General features: G+C 34.6%; 1 protein-coding gene and 1 long non-coding RNA gene across 3 annotated transcripts in view; one reads left to right on the top strand and one right to left on the bottom strand.

Moving 5' to 3' along the window:
• LOC307012765 overlaps positions 1-22,305 on the top strand; it is a 33,314-nt gene that overhangs the window by 8,844 nt on the left and 2,165 nt on the right. The gene's annotated exons all lie outside the window — the stretch shown is intronic.
• Positions 1-22,305, bottom strand: part of LOC307012763 (DBH-like monooxygenase protein 2 homolog) — a gene marked incomplete at its 3' end in the record, with an annotated part of 31,941 nt that overhangs the window by 8,981 nt on the left and 655 nt on the right. Inside the window, exon 2 of one of the 2 annotated variants that reach the window (XM_079639799.1) lies at positions 89-318. In XM_079639799.1, the coding sequence (XP_079495925.1) occupies positions 89-145 (57 nt within the window). In that variant the 5' untranslated portion in view covers positions 146-318. Of the gene's footprint in view, positions 1-88; positions 438-22,305 lie in introns of those variants that run through there. The other variant, XM_079639798.1, reaches the window with a different exon arrangement.

The following is a 22,305-nucleotide window of genomic DNA, read 5'->3' as shown; positions in this document are numbered from 1 at the left end:
GTATATGAATTAGAATCTAGAATATAAAAGTATCTACTGTATGTGACTTTGACAATTATGAGTGTAAGTCTTTTTTTTTTTACTTTACCGTGAAGTAACTGCCTTTCGGCCCAACTCCTCCAATGACGATATCGGCTCCAGTCATTCCTCCTTTAGGGCTGAAGCCAAACCCGACCCAGCCGCTGGTGTTGACCGTGAGCTCGAACAAGATGGTGCCCTGGATCTCATCAAAGCCCCACTTCAGCCGCACATTGTTCTCGGGGTCCAGGTGTTCAGAGAAAGGCAGAAGAGGGTCTTCCTGAGCGCAGGACCACTGGGCTGAAAGCAAGAGCAGGACAAGAGATAATGGGCCCATTTTACCTTTTCAAGTCTTTGTGTAAGATGTTTGAGAAGACAGTGTACATGAAACTGCTCAGAAGTGCACTTGGACAGCACTCTTTGTAAGCGGTCTGTAAACCTCCCCCCCCCCCCCCCCCCCCTCACCTGAGTCACAGTCCTCCTCCTCTCACTCTGGTGAATCAGGTTCCACATCACCTGATGTTACTCTATTATTGTAAAACACTGAGCATGAATATTATTAGAAGGAAATGTTGAGATAAACAACAAAAAAGCTCAAATGTGCCGTAGACTGCCAATATTCCAATTTTCTCTATTCTAATTTCGAAGCCACAGCTAAAACTACTAGCTAAGCTAATTAGGGCCCAAGCCCTGAAAGGGCGCAGAGCCCTATTGTTCTTCTAAGGATTTTTTGTTATTCTTCTTCTTCTTTATAATAATTTTTTTTTCAAGGTTTTTGCCACTTTTGGGGGCCTTAACGTGCTCAAAAACTCTTGAAACTTTGCACACGGGTCAGAACCCGCGGCCATTAGAGCCGGGCTGAAGCTGGTACCCGGGCGTGGCAGGGGGGCTCGACAGCGCCCCCTGGAACGGGGTCCGAAAACTTGGTCCAATCAAACACGCTTGCATGAAATAATATGAAACTCGGTACACTTATAGATCTCATCGGTTCATATATCCTTCATGCTCTGACTTTTTACCCCAGCCCAACAGGAAGTCGGCTATTTGGGGTAGTTAGAAAAACGCATTCAATGGAATTTAAAATACTCCTCCTAGACGATTCAACCAATCGCCACGAAACTCGGTGTGCATGAAGTCAAGACATGGAGGATGAAAAATTGCGAGGGGATTTTTGATATCTCGAACGGTTTGGCCGTGGCGAGGAAACGAATTTATGGCGAATATTGGAAACAGGAAGTGTGTTATAACATCCTCATACATTAATTGATCTTGATGAAACTTCAGCAGTGTGTTCGCTGTAAGAGGCCGATCACATGGATGTGACTATTGTGAGTCAAAGTTATAGCGCCACCAACTGGCAGCAGGAAGTGTGTCACTTTCGAAATGCTTTGAAATCACCCTCTTATTTTTACCCGATTTGCTTCAAACTTCATCTGTATAATGTAAACACACGACAGATGTAGACCTGTGAAAGGATTATTGATATCTTTAATACTGTCGCCATGGCAACGCTTTAAACTTTTATATTCTTTTTGGATGCATTTGAGGCTCTTAACATGCTTCAAATTGCATGAATTGTGTGTGTGTGTGTGTGTGTGTGTGTGTGTGTGTGTGTGTGTGTGTGTGTGTGTGTGTGTGTGTGTGTGTGTGTGTGTGTGTGTGTGTGTGTGTGTGTGTGTGTGTGTGTGTGAGTGATATTGGTTGGGTGACAGTTGTAGGTTACAGTTTGACAAGAGTTTATAGTTTAACAAAAGCACAATGTTGTGTTTCATTGCGAGTGTACACAAATATAAGGAAACACTTTGCATTTTGAATGATGTTCTGTATGAACAAAATGACGGAGTATGTTTTTATGTCTCCATTGTTCGATCGAGCCTCACACACACACACACACACACACACACACACACACAGCATTCCAGCATTGCAATCTTGACATCGCAGCATGTTCATTATAGCCTTAATAAAATATAATAATAAAATAGTCAACCTTACATATAAAAATTACACTGCTCTGTTTAAAGCTGCAGTCCGGCACTTTTTTGGGTTTAAAAATATCAAAAAAGAAATTTTTGAAAAAAAACGTAACCAGCCAGTGTTCAAAACGATCTGCTTGCCTTACCTCGATTCAAAACGGTAAGCTTGTAATAATGATTTTAATTCTAGTGGTACTGGTGGATTTCCGCGGGAATTTCGAGCATGTCTTTGCGTCATTACGTCACTTCTGCACACATAGAGAAGGAGTCCCCGGCTAGCGTGTGTGGATGATGGAGGTGGAGATTTAGCTTAGCACTTGGTATGGCGGATCCCGAAAGTTTAAAGCGACAATCACCAGTGACAACTGGAGATTCACCAGTTGTAAAACCCAAAAGACTTCGGACTTCAGAGTGGCTACAGAAAAAATATATTTTTCACGTTTTGACGTGATATAAGCAATCGTTAGATTTAATCAGCATGATATAGCTACTGCAATGCTTCCCCCCACCCCCTGAATTTGGTCAGAACAAAAGGGAATGTTACTTACTTGTTCAGATGACATTTTCCGATGAAAATTCTAATGTTGAGACTTTCATAAAGTATACTCTGAGATTGCTGATGACAGTAACGTTACAGTATCCACAGCGACGCGGCAGCCTCAATACATTGTGTTCATCCGCGCTGTTTCATGCCGATTTACTACCCACGCACAGTTAATAATTCCGCGAATAACTGCAATTGCAGATTTCTAACAGAGATGGCGACAAAGAGGAAAAACGACGGACTGCAGCTTTAAATAGTCATTTGTACAGTTTGTGCCGTTCATAGTAAGCACCGCTCCACTGTGATGTTTCCAAGCACATTTTTGCGCATTTGAAGAGGATCATTTTTCTATATTGGAACGTGAGTGTACAAAGTGTACAAAGTACAAAGCCTATAAAAAGAATAGTTTAGCATCCAAAAATGTTAATAATATATATATTATTATTATATATATAATAATATATATGTTAAAAATAGGGGGAAAAAAGAATTTACATAATATATATATATATTTTTTTTTTTTATATATATATATTTTTTTTTCCATACTTTCCTATCTATTTGTTCATACTTTTGGGATTTTGACGACAGGTCCCGGGTCATCGTTTTTTTTTTTTTTTTTTTTTTTTCATACTTTCCTATCATGGTTAAAAGGCAAAATATATTCTTTAAACTGATGGCAGTTAAGCTCCATCCACAAAAAAATTGAGTTCAAGTCCCGGGTCATGTTTTTTTTTTTTTTTTTCTCATACTTTTGGGATTTTGACGACAGGTCCCGGGTCATCGTTTTTTTTTTTTTTTTCATACTTTCCTATCATGGTTAAAAAGCAAAATATATTCTTTAAACTGATGGCAGTTAAGCTCCATCCACAAAAAAATTGAGTTCAAGTCCCATGTCATGTTTTTTTTTTTTTCTCATACTTTTGGGATTTTGACGACAGGTCCCGGGTCATCTTTTTTTTTTTTTTTTTTTTTTCATACTTTCCTATCATGGTTAAAAGGCAAAATATATTCTTTAAACTGATGGCAGTTAAGCTCCATCCACAAAAACATTGAGTTCAAGTCCCGGGTCATGTTTTTTTTTTTTTTTTTTTTTTTTTTTTCATACTTTTGGGATTTTGACGACAGGTCCCGGGTCATCTTTTTTTTTTTTTTTTTTTTTTCATACTTTCCTATCATGGTTAAAAGGCAAAATATATTCTTTAAACTGATGGTAGTTAAGCTCCATCCACAAAAACATTGAGTTCAAGTCCCGGGTCATGTTTTTTTTTTTTTTTTTTTTTTTTTTTCATACTTTTGGGATTTTGACGACAGGTCCCGGGTCATCGTTTTTTTTTTTTTTTTCATACTTTTCTATCATGGTTAAAAGGCAAAAGATATTCTTTAAACTGATGGCAGTTAAGCTCCATCCACAAAAACATTGAGTTCAAGTCCCGGGTCATGGTTTGTTTTTTTGTTTTTTCATACTTTTGGGATTTTGACGACAGGTCACGGGTCATCGGTTTTTTTTTATTTATTTTTTTATACTTTTGGGATTTTGACGACAGGTCCCGGGTCATCGTTTTTTTTTTTTTTTTTTTTTTTTCATACTTTCCTATCATGGTTAAAAGGCAAAATATATTCTTTAAACTGATGGCAGTTAAGCTCCATCCACAAAAAAAATGAGTTCAAGTCCCGGGTCATGTTTTTTTTTTTTTTTTTTTTTCATACTTTTGGGATTTTGACGACAGGTCCCGGGTCATCGTTTTTTTTTTTTTTTTCATACTTTCCTATCATGGTTAAAAAGCAAAATATATTCTTTAAACTGATGGCAGTTAAGCTCCATCCACAAAGAAATTGAGTTCAAGTCCCGGGTCATGTTTTTTTTTTTTTTTTTTTTTTTTTCTCATACTTTTGGGATTTTGACGACAGGTCCCCGGGTCATCGTTTTTTTTTTTGTTTTTTTTTCATACTTTCCTATCATGGTTAAAAGGCAAAATATATTCTTTAAACTGATGGCAGTTAAGCTCCATCCACAAAAAAAATGAGTTCAAGTCCCGGGTCATGTTTTTTTTTTTTTTTTTTTTTCATACTTTTGGGATTTTGACGACAGGTCCCGGGTCATCTTTTTTTTTTTTTTCATACTTTCCTATCATGGTTAAAAGGCAAAATATATTCTTTAAACTGATGGCAGTTAAGCTCCATCCACAAAAAAAATGAGTTCAAGTCCCGGGTCATGTTTTTTTTTTTTTTTTTTTTTCATACTTTTGGGATTTTGACGACAGGTCCCGGGTCATCGTTTTTTTTTTTTTTTTCATACTTTCCTATCATGGTTTAAAGGCAAAAGATATTCTTTAAACTGATGGCAGTTAAGCTCCATCCTCAAAAAAATTGAGTTTAAGTCCCGGGTCATGTTTTTTTTTGTTTTTTTTTCTCATACTTTTGGGATTTTGACGACAGGTCCCGGGGTCATCTTTTTTTTTTTTTTTTTCATACTTTCCTATCATGGTTAAAAAGCAAAATATATTCTTTAAACTGATGGCAGTTAAGCTCCATCCACAAAAAAATTGAGTTCAAGTCCCGGGTCATGTTTTTTTTTTTTTTTTTTTTTTTTTCTCATACTTTTGGGATTTTGACGACAGGTCCCCGGGTCATCGTTTTTTTTTTTTTTTTTTTTTCATACTTTCCTATCATGGTTAAAAGGCAAAATATATTCTTTAAACTGATGGCAGTTAAGCTCCATCCACAAAAAAATTGAGTTCAAGTCCCGGGTCATGTTTTTTTTTGTTTTTTTGTTTTTTCATACTTTTGGGATTTTGACGACAGGTCCCGGGTCATCTTTTTTTTTTTTTTCATACTTTCCTATCATGGTTAAAAGGCAAAATATATTCTTTAAACTGATGGCAGTTAAGCTCCATCCACAAAGAAATTGAGTTCAAGTCCCGGGTCATGTTTTTTTTTGTTTTTTTGTTTTTTCATACTTTTGGGATTTTGACGACAGGTCCCGGGTCATCGTTTTTTTTTCTTTTTTTTTTTTTTCTTCATACTTTCCTATCATGGTTAAAAGGCAAAATATATTCTTTAAACTGATGGCAGTTAAGCTCCATCCACAAAAAAAATGAGTTCAAGTCCCGGGTCATGTTTTTTTTTTTTTTTTTTTTTTATACTTTTGGGATTTTGACGACAGGTCCCGGGTCATCGTTTTTTTTTTTTTTTATATATATACTTTCCTATCATGGTTAAAAAGCAAAATATATTCTTTAAACTGATGGCAGTTAAGCTCCATCCACAAAAAAATTGAGTTCAAGTCCCGGGTCATGTTTTTTTTTGTTTTTTTGTTTTTTCATACTTTTGGGATTTTGACGACAGGTCCCGGGTCATCGTTTTTTTTTTTTTTTTTTTTTTTTTCATACTTTCCTATCATGGTTAAAAGGCAAAATATATTCTTTAAACTGATGGCAGTTAAGCTCCATCCACAAAAAATTGAGTTCAAGTCCCGGGTCATGTTTTTTTTTTTTTTTTTTTTTTTTTCATACTTTTGGGATTTTGACGACAGGTCCCGGGTCATCGTTTTTTTTTTTTTTTTCATACTTTCCTATCATGGTTAAAAAGCAAAATATATTCTTTAAACTGATGGCAGTTAAGCTCCATCCACAAAAAAATTGAGTTCAAGTCCCGGGTCATGTTTTTTTTTGTTTTTTTTGTTTTTTCATACTTTTGGGATTTTGACGACAGGTCCCGGGTCATCGTTTTTTTTTTTTTTTTTTTTTTCATACTTTCCTATCATGGTTAAAAGGCAAAATATATTCTTTAAACTGATGGCAGTTAAGCTCCATCCACAAAAAAATTGAGTTCAAGTCCCGGGTCATGTTTATTTATTTATTTTATTTTTTTTCATACTTTTGGGATTTTGACGACAGGTCCCGGGTCATCGTTTTTTTTTTTTTTTTCATACTTTCCTATCATGGTTAAAAAGCAAAATATATTCTTTAAACTGATGGCAGTTAAGCTCCATCCACAAAAAAATTGAGTTCAAGTCCCGGGTCATGTTTTTTTTTTTTTTTTTTTTTTTTTTTTCATACTTTTGGGATTTTGACGACAGGTCCCGGGTCATCGTTTTTTTTTTTTTTTTTCATACTTTCCTATCATGGTTAAAAAGCAAAAGATATTCTTTAAACTGATGGCAGTTAAGCTCCATCCACAAAGAAATTGAGTTCAAGTCCCGGGTCATGTTTTTTTTGTTTTTTTGTTTTTCTCATACTTTTGGGATTTTGACGACAGGTCCCGGGTCATCTTTTTTTCTTTTTTTTTCATACTTTCCTATCATGGTTAAAAGGCAAAATATATTCTTTAAACTGATGGCAGTTAAGCTCCATCCACAAAAACATTGAGTTCAAGTCCCGGGTCATGTTTTTTTTTTTTCTCATACTTTTGGGATTTTGACGACAGGTCCCGGGTCATCGTTTTTTTTTTTTTTTCATACTTTCCTATCATGGTTAAAAGGCAAAATATATTCTTTAAACTGATGGCAGTTAAGCTCCATCCACAAAAAAATTGAGTTCAAGTCCTGGGTCATGTTTTTTTTTGTTTTTTTATACTTTTGGGATTTTGACGACAGGTCCCGGGTCATCTTTTTTTTTTTTTTTTTTTTTTTCATACTTTCCTATCATGGTTAAAAGGCAAAATATATTCTTTAAACTGATGGCAGATAAGCTCCATCCACAAAAAAATTGAGTTCAAGTCCCGGGTCATGTTTTTTTTTGTTTTTTTATACTTTTGGGATTTTGACAACAGGTCCCGGGTCATCGTTTTTTTTTTTTTTTTTTCATACTTTCCTATCATGGTTAAAAAGCAAAATATATTCTTTAAACTGATGGCAGTTAAGCTCCATCCACAAAGAAATTGAGTTCAAGTCCCGGGTCATGTTTTTTTTTTTTTTTTTTTTTTTCATACTTTTGGGATTTTGACGACAGGTCCCGGGTCATCGTTTTTTTTTTTTTTCTCATACTTTTGGGATTTTGACGACAGGTCCCGGGTCATCGTTTTTTTTTTTTTTTTTTTTTTTTCATACTTTCCTATCATGGTTAAAAAGCAAAATATATTCTTTAAACTGATGGCAGTTAAGCTCCATCCACAAAAAAATTGAGTTCAAGTCCCGGGTCATGTTTTTTTTTTTTTTTTTTTTTTTTTCATACTTTTGGGATTTTGACGACAGGTCCCGCCCGGGTCATCGTTTTTTTTTTTTTTTCATACTTTCTTATCATGGTTAAAAAGCAAAATATATTCTTTAAACTGATGGCAGTTAAGCTCCATCCACAAAAAAAATGAGTTCAAGTCCCGGGTCATGTTTTTTTTTTTTTTTTTTTTTTTCATACTTTTGGGATTTTGACGACAGGTCCCGGGTCATCGTTTTTTTTTATTATTTTTTTTTTCATACTTTCCTATCATGGTTAAAAGGCAAAATATATTCTTTAAACTGATGGCAGTTAAGCTCCATCCACAAAAAAATTGAGTTCAAGTCCCGGGTCATGTTTTTTTTTTTTTTTTTTTTTTTTTCATACTTTTGGGATTTTGACGACAGGTCCCGCCCGGGTCATCGTTTTTTTTTTTTTTTCATACTTTCCTATCATGGTTAAAAAGCAAAATATATTCTTTAAACTGATGGCAGTTAAGCTCCATCCACAAAAAAAATGAGTTCAAGTCCCGGGTCATGTTTTTTTTTTTTTTTTTTTTTTTCATACTTTTGGGATTTTGACGACAGGTCCCGGGTCATCGTTTTTTTTTATTATTTTTTTTTTCATACTTTCCTATCATGGTTAAAAGGCAAAATATATTCTTTAAACTGATGGCAGTTAAGCTCCATCCACAAAAAAATTGAGTTCAAGTCCCGGGTCATGTTTTTTTTTTTTTCATACTTTTGGGATTTTGACGACAGGTCCCGGGTCATCGTTTTTTTTTTTTTTTTTCATACTTTCCTATCATGGTTAAAAAGCAAAATATATTCTTTAAACTGATGGCAGTTAAGCTCCATCCACAAAAAAATTGAGTTCAAGTCCCGGGTCATGTTTTTTTTTTTTTTTTTCTCATACTTTTGGGATTTTGACGACAGGTCCCGGGTCATCGTTTTTTTTTTTTTTTTTTTCATACTTTCCTATCATTGTTAAAAGGCAAAATATATTCTTTAAACTGATGGCAGTTAAGCTCCATCCACAAAGAAATTGAGTTCAAGTCCCGGGTCATGTTTTTTTTTTTTTTTTTTTTTTCATACTTTTGGGATTTTGACGACAGGTCCCGGGTCATCGTTTTTTTTTTTTTTCTCATACTTTCGGGATTTTGACGACAGGTCTCGGGTCATCGTTTTTTTTTTTTTTTTTTTTTTTTCATACTTTCCTATCATGGTTAAAAGGCAAAATATATTCTTTAAACTGATGGCAGTTAAGCTCCATCCACAAAAAAAATGAGTTCAAGTCCCGGGTCATGTTTTTTTTTTGTTTTGTTTTTTTCATACTTTCCTATCATGGTTAAAAAGCAAAAGATATTCTTTAAACTGATGGCAGTTAAGCTCCATCCACAAAAAAATTGAGTTCAAGTCCCGGGTCATGTTTTTTTTTTTTTTTTTTTTCATACTTTTGGGATTTTGACGAAAGGTCCCGGGTCATCGTTTTTTTTTTTTTTTTTTTTTTTTCATACTTTCCTATCATGGTTAAAAGGCAAAATATATTCTTTAAACTGATGGCAGTTAAGCTCCATCCACAAAAAAATTGAGTTCAAGTCCCGGGTCATGTTTTTTTTTGTTTTTTTGTTTTTTCATACTTTTGGGATTTTGACGACAGGTCCCGGGTCATCGTTTTTTTTTTTTTTTTTTTTTTTTTCATACTTTCCTATCATGGTTAAAAGGCAAAATATATTCTTTAAACTGATGGCAGTTAAGCTCCATCCACAAAAAAATTGAGTTCAAGTCCCGGGTCATGTTTTTTTTTGTTTTTTTGTTTTTCATACTTTTGGGATTTTGACGACAGGTCCCGGGTCATCGTTTTTTTTTTTTTTTTTATACTTTCCTATCATGGTTAAAAAGCAAAAGATATTCTTTAAACTGATGGCAGTTAAGCTTCATCCACAAAAAAATTTAGTTCAAGTCCCGGGTCATGTTTTTTTTTGTTTTTTTGTTTTTTCATACTTTTGGGATTTTGACGACAGGTCCCGGGTCATCGTTTTTTTTTTTTTTCTCATACTTTCGGGATTTTGACGACAGGTCCCGGGTCATCGTTTTTTTTTTTTTTTTTTTTTTTTCATACTTTCCTATCATGGTTAAAAGGCAAAATATATTCTTTAAACTGATGGCAGTTAAGCTCCATCCACAAAAAAAATGAGTTCAAGTCCCGGGTCATGTTTTTTTTTTGTTTTGTTTTTTTCATACTTTCCTATCATGGTTAAAAAGCAAAAGATATTCTTTAAACTGATGGCAGTTAAGCTCCATCCACAAAAAAATTGAGTTCAAGTCCCGGGTCATCGTTTTTTTTTTTTTTTTTTTTTTTTTTTCATACTTTTGGGATTTTGACGACAGGTCCCGGGTCATCGTTTTTTTTTTTTTTTTTCATACTTTCCTATCATGGTTAAAAAGCAAAAGATATTCTTTAAACTGATGGCAGTTAAGCTCCATCCACAAAGAAATTGAGTTCAAGTCCCGGGTCATCGTTTTTTTTTTTTTTTTTTTTTTTTTTTCATACTTTCCTATCATGGTTAAAAGGCAAAATATATTCTTTAAACTGATGGCAGTTAAGCTCCATCCACAAAAAAATTGAGTTCAAGTCCCGGGTCATGTTTTTTTTTTTTTTCATACTTTTGGGATTTTGACGACAGGTCCCGGGTCATCGTTTTTCTTTTCTTTTTTCATACTTTCCTATCATGGTTAAAAAGCAAAATATATTCTTTAAACTGATGGCAGATAAGCTCCATCCACAATTAAATTGAGTTCAAGTCCCGGGTCATGTTTTTTTTTTTTTTTGTTTGTTTTTTTCATACTTTCCTATCATGGTTAAAAAGCAAAATATATTCTTTAAACTGATGGCAGTTAAGCTCCATCCACAAAAAAATTGAGTTCAAGTCCCGGGTCATGTTTTTTTTTTTTTTTTTTTTTTTTTTTCATACTTTTGGGATTTTGACGACAGGTCCCGGGTCATCGTTTTTTTTTTTTTTTTTCATACTTTCCTATCATGGTTAAAAAGCAAAAGATATTCTTTAAACTGATGGCAGTTAAGCTCCATCCACAAAGAAATTGAGTTCAAGTCCCGGGTCATGTTTTTTTTGTTTTTTTGTTTTTCTCATACTTTTGGGATTTTGACGACAGGTCCCGGGTCATCTTTTTTTCTTTTTTTTTCATACTTTCCTATCATGGTTAAAAGGCAAAATATATTCTTTAAACTGATGGCAGTTAAGCTCCATCCACAAAAACATTGAGTTCAAGTCCCGGGTCATGTTTTTTTTTTTTCTCATACTTTTGGGATTTTGACGACAGGTCCCGGGTCATCGTTTTTTTTTTTTTTTCATACTTTCCTATCATGGTTAAAAGGCAAAATATATTCTTTAAACTGATGGCAGTTAAGCTCCATCCACAAAAAAATTGAGTTCAAGTCCTGGGTCATGTTTTTTTTTGTTTTTTTATACTTTTGGGATTTTGACGACAGGTCCCGGGTCATCTTTTTTTTTTTTTTTTTTTTTTTCATACTTTCCTATCATGGTTAAAAGGCAAAATATATTCTTTAAACTGATGGCAGATAAGCTCCATCCACAAAAAAATTGAGTTCAAGTCCCGGGTCATGTTTTTTTTTGTTTTTTTATACTTTTGGGATTTTGACAACAGGTCCCGGGTCATCGTTTTTTTTTTTTTTTTTTCATACTTTCCTATCATGGTTAAAAAGCAAAATATATTCTTTAAACTGATGGCAGTTAAGCTCCATCCACAAAGAAATTGAGTTCAAGTCCCGGGTCATGTTTTTTTTTTTTTTTTTTTTTTTCATACTTTTGGGATTTTGACGACAGGTCCCGGGTCATCGTTTTTTTTTTTTTTCTCATACTTTTGGGATTTTGACGACAGGTCCCGGGTCATCGTTTTTTTTTTTTTTTTTTTTTTTTCATACTTTCCTATCATGGTTAAAAAGCAAAATATATTCTTTAAACTGATGGCAGTTAAGCTCCATCCACAAAAAAATTGAGTTCAAGTCCCGGGTCATGTTTTTTTTTTTTTTTTTTTTTTTTTCATACTTTTGGGATTTTGACGACAGGTCCCGCCCGGGTCATCGTTTTTTTTTTTTTTTCATACTTTCTTATCATGGTTAAAAAGCAAAATATATTCTTTAAACTGATGGCAGTTAAGCTCCATCCACAAAAAAAATGAGTTCAAGTCCCGGGTCATGTTTTTTTTTTTTTTTTTTTTTTTCATACTTTTGGGATTTTGACGACAGGTCCCGGGTCATCGTTTTTTTTTATTATTTTTTTTTTCATACTTTCCTATCATGGTTAAAAGGCAAAATATATTCTTTAAACTGATGGCAGTTAAGCTCCATCCACAAAAAAATTGAGTTCAAGTCCCGGGTCATGTTTTTTTTTTTTTTTTTTTTTTTTTCATACTTTTGGGATTTTGACGACAGGTCCCGCCCGGGTCATCGTTTTTTTTTTTTTTTCATACTTTCCTATCATGGTTAAAAAGCAAAATATATTCTTTAAACTGATGGCAGTTAAGCTCCATCCACAAAAAAAATGAGTTCAAGTCCCGGGTCATGTTTTTTTTTTTTTTTTTTTTTTTCATACTTTTGGGATTTTGACGACAGGTCCCGGGTCATCGTTTTTTTTTATTATTTTTTTTTTCATACTTTCCTATCATGGTTAAAAGGCAAAATATATTCTTTAAACTGATGGCAGTTAAGCTCCATCCACAAAAAAATTGAGTTCAAGTCCCGGGTCATGTTTTTTTTTTTTTCATACTTTTGGGATTTTGACGACAGGTCCCGGGTCATCGTTTTTTTTTTTTTTTTTCATACTTTCCTATCATGGTTAAAAAGCAAAATATATTCTTTAAACTGATGGCAGTTAAGCTCCATCCACAAAAAAATTGAGTTCAAGTCCCGGGTCATGTTTTTTTTTTTTTTTTTCTCATACTTTTGGGATTTTGACGACAGGTCCCGGGTCATCGTTTTTTTTTTTTTTTTTTTCATACTTTCCTATCATTGTTAAAAGGCAAAATATATTCTTTAAACTGATGGCAGTTAAGCTCCATCCACAAAGAAATTGAGTTCAAGTCCCGGGTCATGTTTTTTTTTTTTTTTTTTTTTTCATACTTTTGGGATTTTGACGACAGGTCCCGGGTCATCGTTTTTTTTTTTTTTCTCATACTTTCGGGATTTTGACGACAGGTCTCGGGTCATCGTTTTTTTTTTTTTTTTTTTTTTTTCATACTTTCCTATCATGGTTAAAAGGCAAAATATATTCTTTAAACTGATGGCAGTTAAGCTCCATCCACAAAAAAAATGAGTTCAAGTCCCGGGTCATGTTTTTTTTTTGTTTTGTTTTTTTCATACTTTCCTATCATGGTTAAAAAGCAAAAGATATTCTTTAAACTGATGGCAGTTAAGCTCCATCCACAAAAAAATTGAGTTCAAGTCCCGGGTCATGTTTTTTTTTTTTTTTTTTTTCATACTTTTGGGATTTTGACGAAAGGTCCCGGGTCATCGTTTTTTTTTTTTTTTTTTTTTTTTCATACTTTCCTATCATGGTTAAAAGGCAAAATATATTCTTTAAACTGATGGCAGTTAAGCTCCATCCACAAAAAAATTGAGTTCAAGTCCCGGGTCATGTTTTTTTTTGTTTTTTTGTTTTTTCATACTTTTGGGATTTTGACGACAGGTCCCGGGTCATCGTTTTTTTTTTTTTTTTTTTTTTTTTCATACTTTCCTATCATGGTTAAAAGGCAAAATATATTCTTTAAACTGATGGCAGTTAAGCTCCATCCACAAAAAAATTGAGTTCAAGTCCCGGGTCATGTTTTTTTTTGTTTTTTTGTTTTTCATACTTTTGGGATTTTGACGACAGGTCCCGGGTCATCGTTTTTTTTTTTTTTTTTATACTTTCCTATCATGGTTAAAAAGCAAAAGATATTCTTTAAACTGATGGCAGTTAAGCTTCATCCACAAAAAAATTTAGTTCAAGTCCCGGGTCATGTTTTGTTTTGTTTTTTTGTTTTTTCATACTTTTGGGATTTTGACGACAGGTCCCGGGTCATCGTTTTTTTTTTTTTTCTCATACTTTCGGGATTTTGACGACAGGTCCCGGGTCATCGTTTTTTTTTTTTTTTTTTTTTTTTCATACTTTCCTATCATGGTTAAAAGGCAAAATATATTCTTTAAACTGATGGCAGTTAAGCTCCATCCACAAAAAAAATGAGTTCAAGTCCCGGGTCATGTTTTTTTTTTGTTTTGTTTTTTTCATACTTTCCTATCATGGTTAAAAAGCAAAAGATATTCTTTAAACTGATGGCAGTTAAGCTCCATCCACAAAAAAATTGAGTTCAAGTCCCGGGTCATGTTTTTTTTTTTTTTTTTTTTCATACTTTTGGGATTTTGACGAAAGGTCCCGGGTCATCGTTTTTTTTTTTTTTTTTTTTTTTTCATACTTTCCTATCATGGTTAAAAGGCAAAATATATTCTTTAAACTGATGGCAGTTAAGCTCCATCCACAAAAAAATTGAGTTCAAGTCCCGGGTCATGTTTTTTTTTGTTTTTTTTGTTTTTTCATACTTTTGGGATTTTGACGACAGGTCCCGGGTCATCGTTTTTTTTTTTTTTTTTTTTTTTTTTCATACTTTCCTATCATGGTTAAAAGGCAAAATATATTCTTTAAACTGATGGCAGTTAAGCTCCATCCACAAAAAAATTGAGTTCAAGTCCCGGGTCATGTTTTTTTTTGTTTTTTTGTTTTTCATACTTTTGGGATTTTGACGACAGGTCCCGGGTCATCGTTTTTTTTTTTTTTTTTATACTTTCCTATCATGGTTAAAAAGCAAAAGATATTCTTTAAACTGATGGCAGTTAAGCTCCATCCACAAAAAAATTGAGTTCAAGTCCCGGGTCATGTTTTTTTTTGTTTTTTTGTTTTTTCATACTTTTGGGATTTTGACGACAGGTCCCGGGTCATCGGTTTTTTTTTTTGGTTTTTTTTTCATACTTTCCTATCATGGTTAAAAGGCAAAATATATTCTTTAAACTGATGGCAGTTAAGCTCCATCCACAAAAAAATTGAGTTCAAGTCCCAGGTCATGTTTTTTTTTGTTTTTTTCTCATACTTTTGGGATTTTGACGACAGGTCCCGGGTCATCGTTTTTTTTTTTTTTTCATACTTTCCTATCATGGTTAAAAAGCAAAATATATTCTTTAAACTGATGGCAGTTAAGCTCCATCCACAAAAAAATTGAGTTCAAGTCCCGTGTCATGTTTTTTTTTTTTCTCATACTTTTGGGATTTTGACGACAGGTCCCGGGTCATCGTTTTTTTTTATTATTATTTTTTTCATACTTTCCTATCATGGTTAAAAGGCAAAATATATTCTTTAAACTGATGGCAGTTAAGCTCCATCCACAAAAAAATTGAGTTCAAGTCCCGGGTCATGTTTTTTTTTTTTCTCATACTTTTGGGATTTTGACGACAGGTCCCGGGTCATCGTTTTTTTTTTTTTTCATACATTCCTATCATGGTTAAAAGGCAAAATATATTCTTTAAACTGATGGCAGTTAAGCTCCATCCACAAAGAAATTGAGTTCAAGTCCCGGGTCATGTTTTTTTTTTGTTTTTTTTGTTTTTTCATACTTTTGGGATTTTGACGACAGGTCCCGGGTCATCGTTTTTTTTTTTTTTTTTTTTCATACTTTCCTATCATGGTTAAAAAGCAAAATATATTCTTTAAACTGATGGCAGTTAAGCTCCATCCACAAAGAAATTGAGTTCAAGTCCCGGGTCATGTTTTTTTTTTTTTTTTTTTTTTTTCTCATACTTTTGGGATTTTGACGACAGGTCCCGGGTCATCGTTTTTTTTTTTTTTTTCATACTTTCCTATCATGGTTAAAAAGCAAAATATATTCTTTAAACTGATGGCAGTTAAGCTCCATCCACAAAAAAATTGAGTTCAAGTCCCGGGTCATGTTTTTTTTGTTTTTTTTCTCATACTTTTGGGATTTTGACGACAGATCCCGGGTCATCGTTTTTTTTTTTTTTTTCATACTTTCCTATCATGGTTAAAAGGCAAAATATATTCTTTAAACTGATGGCAGTTAAGCTCCATCCACAAAAAAATTGAGTTCAAGTCCCGGGTCATGTTTTTTTTTTTTTTTTTTTTCATACTTTTGGGATTTTGACGAAAGGTCCCGGGTCATCGTTTTTTTTTTTTTTTTTTTTTTTTCATACTTTCCTATCATGGTTAAAAGGCAAAATATATTCTTTAAACTGATGGCAGTTAAGCTCCATCCACAAAAAAATTGAGTTCAAGTCCCGGGTCATGTTTTTTTTTGTTTTTTTGTTTTTTCATACTTTTGGGATTTTGACGACAGGTCCCGGGTCATCTTTTTTTTTTTTTTTTTTTTTTTTTTTCATACTTTCCTATCATGGTTAAAAGGCAAAATATATTCTTTAAACTGATGGCAGTTAAGCTCCATCCACAAAAAAATTGAGTTCAAGTCCCGGGTCATGTTTTTTTTTTTTCTCATACTTTTGGGATTTTGACGACAGGTCCCGGGTCATCGTTTTTTTTTTTTTTTCATACTTTCCTATCATTGTTAAAAGGCAAAAGATATTCTTTAAACTGATGGCAGTTAAGCTCCATCCACAAAAAAATTGAGTTCAAGTCCCGTGTCATGGTTTTTTTTTTTTTCATACTTTTGGGATTTTGACGACAGGTCCCGGGTCATCGTTTTTCTTTTTTTTTTTTCATACTTTCCTATCATGGTTAAAAAGCAAAATATATTCTTTAAACTGATGGCAGTTAAGCTCCATCCACAAAGAAATTGAGTTCAAGTCCCGGGTCATGTTTTTTTTTTTTCTCATACTTTTGGGATTTTGACGACAGGTCCCGGGTCATCGTTTTTTTTTTTTTTTCATACTTTCCTATCATTGTTAAAAGGCAAAAGATATTCTTTAAACTGATGGCAGTTAAGCTCCATCCACAAAGAAATTGAGTTCAAGTCCCGGGTCATCGTTTTTTTTTTTTTTTTTTTTTTTTCATACTTTCCTATCATGGTTAAAAGGCAAAATATATTCTTTAAACTGATGGCAGTTAAGCTCCATCCACAAAAAAATTGAGTTCAAGTCCCGGGTCATGTTTTTTTTTTTTTTCATACTTTTGGGATTTTGACGACAGGTCCCGGGTCATCGTTTTTCTTTTCTTTTTTCATACTTTCCTATCATGGTTAAAAAGCAAAATATATTCTTTAAACTGATGGCAGATAAGCTCCATCCACAATTAAATTGAGTTCAAGTCCCGGGTCATGTTTTTTTTTTTTTTTTTTTTTTTTTTCATACTTTCCTATCATGGTTAAAAAGCAAAAGATATTCTTTAAACTGATGGCAGTTAAGCTCCATCCACAAAAAAATTGAGTTCAAGTCCCGGGTCATGTTTTTTTTTTTTTTTTTTTTTTTTTTTCATACTTTTGGGATTTTGACGACAGGTCCCGGGTCATCTTTTTTTTTTTTTTTTTCATACTTTCCTATCATGGTTAAAAGGCAAAATATATTCTTTAAACTGATGGCAGTTAAGCTCCATCCACAATTAAATTGAGTTCAAGTCCCGGGTCATGTTTTTTTTTTTTTTTTTTTTTCATACTTTTGGGATTTTGACGACAGGTCCCGGGTCATCGTTTTTTTTTTTTATTTCATACTTTCCTATCATGGTTAAAAGTCAAAATATATTCTTTAAACTGATGGCAGTTAAGCTCCATCCACAAAAACATTGAGTTCAAGTCCCGGGTCATGTTTTTTTTTTTTCTCATACTTTTGGGATTTTGACGACAGGTCCCGGGTCATCGTTTTTTTTTTTTTTTCATACTTTCCTATCATGGTTAAAAAGCAAAAGATATTCTTTAAACTGATGGCAGTTAAGCTCCATCCACAAAAACATTGAGTTCAAGTCCCGGGTCATGTTTTTTTTTGTTTTTTTGTTTTTTCATACTTTTGGGATTTTGACGACAGGTCCCGGGTCATCATTTTTTTTTTTTTTTTCATACTTTCCTATCATGGTTAAAAAGCAAAAGATATTCTTTAAACTGATGGCAGTTAAGCTCCATCCACAATTAAATTGAGTTCAAGTCCCGGGTCATGTTTTTTTTTTTTTTTTTTTTTTTTTCATACTTTTGGGATTTTGACGACAGGTCCCGGGTCATCGTTTTTTTTTTTTTTTTCATACTTTCCTATCATGGTTAAAAAGCAAAATATATTCTTTAAACTGATGGCAGTTAAGCTCCATCCACAAAAAAATTAAGTTCAAATCCCGGGTCATATTTTTTTTGTTTTTTTTCTCATACTTTTGGGATTTTGACGACAGGTCCCGGGTCATCGTTTTTTTTTTTTTTTTCATACTTTCCTATCATGGTTAAAAAGCAAAAGATATTCTTTAAACTGATGGCAGTTAAGCTCCATCCACAATTAAATTGAGTTCAAGTCCCGAGTCATGTTTTTTTTTTTTTTTTTTTTTTCATACTTTTGGGATTTTGACGACAGGTCCCGGGTCATCGTTTTTTTTTTTTTTTTTCATACTTTCCTATCATGGTTAAAAAGCAAAAGATATTCTTTAAACTGATGGCAGTTAAGCTCCATCCACAAAAAAATTGAGTTCAAGTCCCGTGTCATGTTTTTTTTTTTTCTCATACTTTTGGGATTTTGACGACAGGTCCGGGGTCATCGTTTTTTTTTTTTTTTCATACTTTCCTATCATGGTTAAAAGGCAAAATATATTCTTTAAACTGATGGCAGTTAAGCTCCATCCACAATTAAATTGAGTTCAAGTCCCGGGTCATGTTTTTTTTTTTTTTTTTTTTTCATACTTTTGGGATTTTGACGACAGGTCCCGGGTCATCGTTTTTTTTTTCTTTTTTCATACATTCCTATCATGGTTAAAAAGCAAAAGATATTCTTTAAACTGATGGCAGTTAAGCTCCATCCACAAAAAAATTGAGTTCAAGTCCCGTGTCATGTTTTTTTTTTTTCTCATACTTTTGGGATTTTGACGACAGGTCCCGGGTCATCGTTTTTTTTTTTTTTTCATACTTTCCTATCATGGTTAAAAAGCAAAAGATATTCTTTAAACTGATGGCAGTTAAGCTCCATCCACAAAAACATTGAGTTCAAGTCCCGGGTCATGTTTTTTTTTGTTTTTTTGTTTTTTCATACTTTTGGGATTTTGACGACAGGTCCCGGGTCATCATTTTTTTTTTTTTTTTTCATACTTTCCTATCATGGTTAAAAAGCAAAAGATATTCTTTAAACTGATGGCAGTTAAGCTCCATCCACAATTAAATTGAGTTCAAGTCCCGGGTCATGTTTTTTTTTTTTTTTTTTTTTTTCATACTTTTGGGATTTTGACGACAGGTCCCGGGTCATCGTTTTTTTTTTTTTTTTTTTTTTCATACTTTCCTATCATTGTTAAAAGGCAAAATATATTCTTTAAACTGATGGCAGTTAAGCTCCATCCACAAAAAAATTGAGTTCAAGTCCCGGGTCCACTTTGTGGACTACAACTCTTCGCTGCTGTCGACGCGTTTGAAACGTCAACACCACTAGCTCACGGCTCTAGCTCACAGATCCCGCTAGACATGGCTGTGTCTTTGGTGCACTTCACCGCCTTCTTTCAGGGAGAGGACAAAATCGTTGAGGTTGGCGAAAACCACGGGTAAGTCAACTTTATGCGGTGACGTCACATAGGCGACATGTAGTCTTTCTCGTTATGTCTTTCCCACAACTGCTAGCCGAAGAATCATACCATATACTGTCAAACTTGTAACATGAAAGATTATATAAAAAATTCACAGACAACATATGTTCACATTCATGGCACAATTCGAACGGGACCAGAAAATAATTATTTTCTCCCATTCACTTGCATTGACGGTTTTTCAACTTTGAGGTCCAGCCATAGACAGTATATAAGATGGACACAGCGACCCCATAGACTTCAACGGAGAAAAGTGAAGCCCATTTGAAGCACTCACTTCCTGATCGCCAGGCGAACTGCGCAGACTCAAACTGAGCTTGAACACGTGAGCAACGTGTCTGACAGCTGTCAGTCTTCTAGTAGCTGTGCGGAGAGAAATCTGAATCATTCCCTTCCGAATCTCGCAGAGACGGAGAGCGTGAGCATTAGCTGTCCATGAGCTAGCAGTAGGATCAACTTTATCACTCTCTGTGGGCTACTCCCTTCACTTTATCGGACTTAATGCCTCCACGTCCCCCCGATTGCCTGCGAGCTTCTCCGCCGGTCTATACGATAATTTCTCTAGTCTGACAGAGAGTCGCGTGAGTTATGACGCAATCGTTAGCCTATTTTTACAAAAACGGCTTCTACGGGGCCATAACGTAAGGTACAAGGTAATGGAGCCTTTTATACATTGTCGAGTTTCTTTAGAAATAAATAATGGACAAATGGAGTCTTTGGACGCCTCAGATAAAGTTATTCGCTGTCAAAGTGACGCAAAAATTAATGGGAGTCAATGGAATGCTAACAGCAGGTGAAGTTCTGCTACAATGGCGGCGCCCGCGGAGGCTTCAGTTTCCGGCGGATGAATTACCCCCTTGGGTCCAGCGGGGTTTTACGGAGGGGGCGGGACTTACCAGCTCTATACACCTGATACTACATCTTTCTCAACTGTTTACGGTTAACTTTCATTGCGCGCACTTCAGATGTCTAAACTTCTTAAACAGCGCATAATTAACTAATTGAGTTCTCTTTCGTATACATATAGAATGCTGCATTAAACAATTTTGTAAGAAAAAATAAAAATAAAAAATCAACTCCATATAGTGAATTCTAAGTGATTAAGGGCTTAGCACGTTCCAATTCAGCCTATTGCAAAGGCTCCGCCAATATGACGTATATCCGAGTGAATGGGATAGAGGGAAGTTAGCGAGTGAAGGGCATGACAGTAGGCTTGTTTGAGATGCGCCTTGCCTCGCCTGAATTGTATGCGAGAGTAGCCGGCTGCAGTGAGGGGAGGAGTGAAAAAAGCGCAGGCAAGCAGGACAGTTTTCTCTTCTCGTAGTGGATCTGACACCTGTGAGATCAAAAATGGATATCGTGGGATTCACGGGATTCACGCTCGTGCACATTGTTGCTAATAAACTGGATGTAAAAGTTCTGTTGCTTTTATATGAAAATAAATATAATGAACAAGACACCCAAAGCACTGGTTATTTAATTCCATTCCAAATACGTGTTTATCAATCATTTTTTTCTTTAATACAGACGTGTTTTTATAATAAATAGCCTAAAAAAAATAAAAAAAATTGCATAATCACATAATCCATATAGAGATCGCACTGTCAGAGAGTTCGGGAATATTCACACATAATTTATACACATAAAACATGATATCAGAGTTTTAAAATCAAAATTTTAAAAGAGAACAATACATCACGGTTGTTTAAACCAATGAGCATTAAGCTGTGTCGTCAGCAAGTCGTTTCCCATCATGCTTTTGATCAGCGCAGTCGGTGGAGAGCAACTGCGCGCAACTTCAGAATCCGACACGTGCGCCTTGCGCTCGCGAGAGTTTTTTTACATACGTCGGCATGACATCAGAGCAAGGCGGACCGCAGTCGAACACATTTCTAACCGGCATGCATCTCGCGCTGATCACCGGTGATCGGTTCTGCGCAGATTTTGCTCATCTCAAACAAGCCTAATTTTGGACTGGGCTGCGTTCCAGTCCAAAATTGTCATGCCCTTCACTTGCTAACTTCCCTCCGTCTCGTTCACTCGGATGTACGTCATTGCTTATGTTGCACGAGTGCCACTTCTGGCGGAATCTGCAATCGGCTGAATTGGAACGTCCTAAGCCCTTGATCACTCGGAATCAGCTATGGAGTTGATGTATTGTATTATTATTATTCTTAAATCCCTTTAAGAATTTGTTTAATGCAGCATCCAAATGTATAAAGGTGTGTTTGGGTTGTTTTAAATATAAAATATATAATTAATATATCATAGAGTTGTTTGTTGTGGTGGTGATTAGACGCGATCTGTGGTGACATCACAATCGTACTGCATTGTGGGACATATAGGTGCCTGAAGTGTACATATGAAGTAGACTCGCTCCCTCGGACAAAATCGAGGGAACAAGGGTCTGTCCATACTTCCCTCGTCCACTTCACGAAGTGAAACGCACTTCAAAATGGCGGCAGGGATTCCTCCGAGGGGAAGTGCTTAGGGAAGTTCGCAAGTGCGTGTCTAAAAGTGGACTGGAACGCGGCCCAGGGGTGCGTTTCCCGTACAACTATATAGCTCACTGCTTAACTACCATAGTACGATGCATCGTTGGAGAAATCAACTAGCTAGTCACGAGTGTTTCCCGAAACCGAATGTCGTAAAGTATCGTTCAACCACGTTGGTTTATGACGTCTCGCACGTGGTGGACTAATAACTTTTTTTAATTAATCTGTTTGAGATCGAATTAACGCTAGATTTCGTCATATAAGTTACATACATGGCATCTGAAGACCATTTCAAATTTGTATCAGTTACTTTGCTTTCTTTACCAGACTC

The sequence above is a fragment of the Phoxinus phoxinus genome (assembly GCF_949152265.1).
Source record: "Phoxinus phoxinus genome assembly, chromosome: 16".
Lineage (NCBI taxonomy): Eukaryota > Metazoa > Chordata > Actinopteri > Cypriniformes > Leuciscidae > Phoxinus > Phoxinus phoxinus.
The sequence above is the reverse complement of the archived record's forward strand: the minus strand, read 5'-3'. Positions and strand labels throughout refer to the sequence as shown.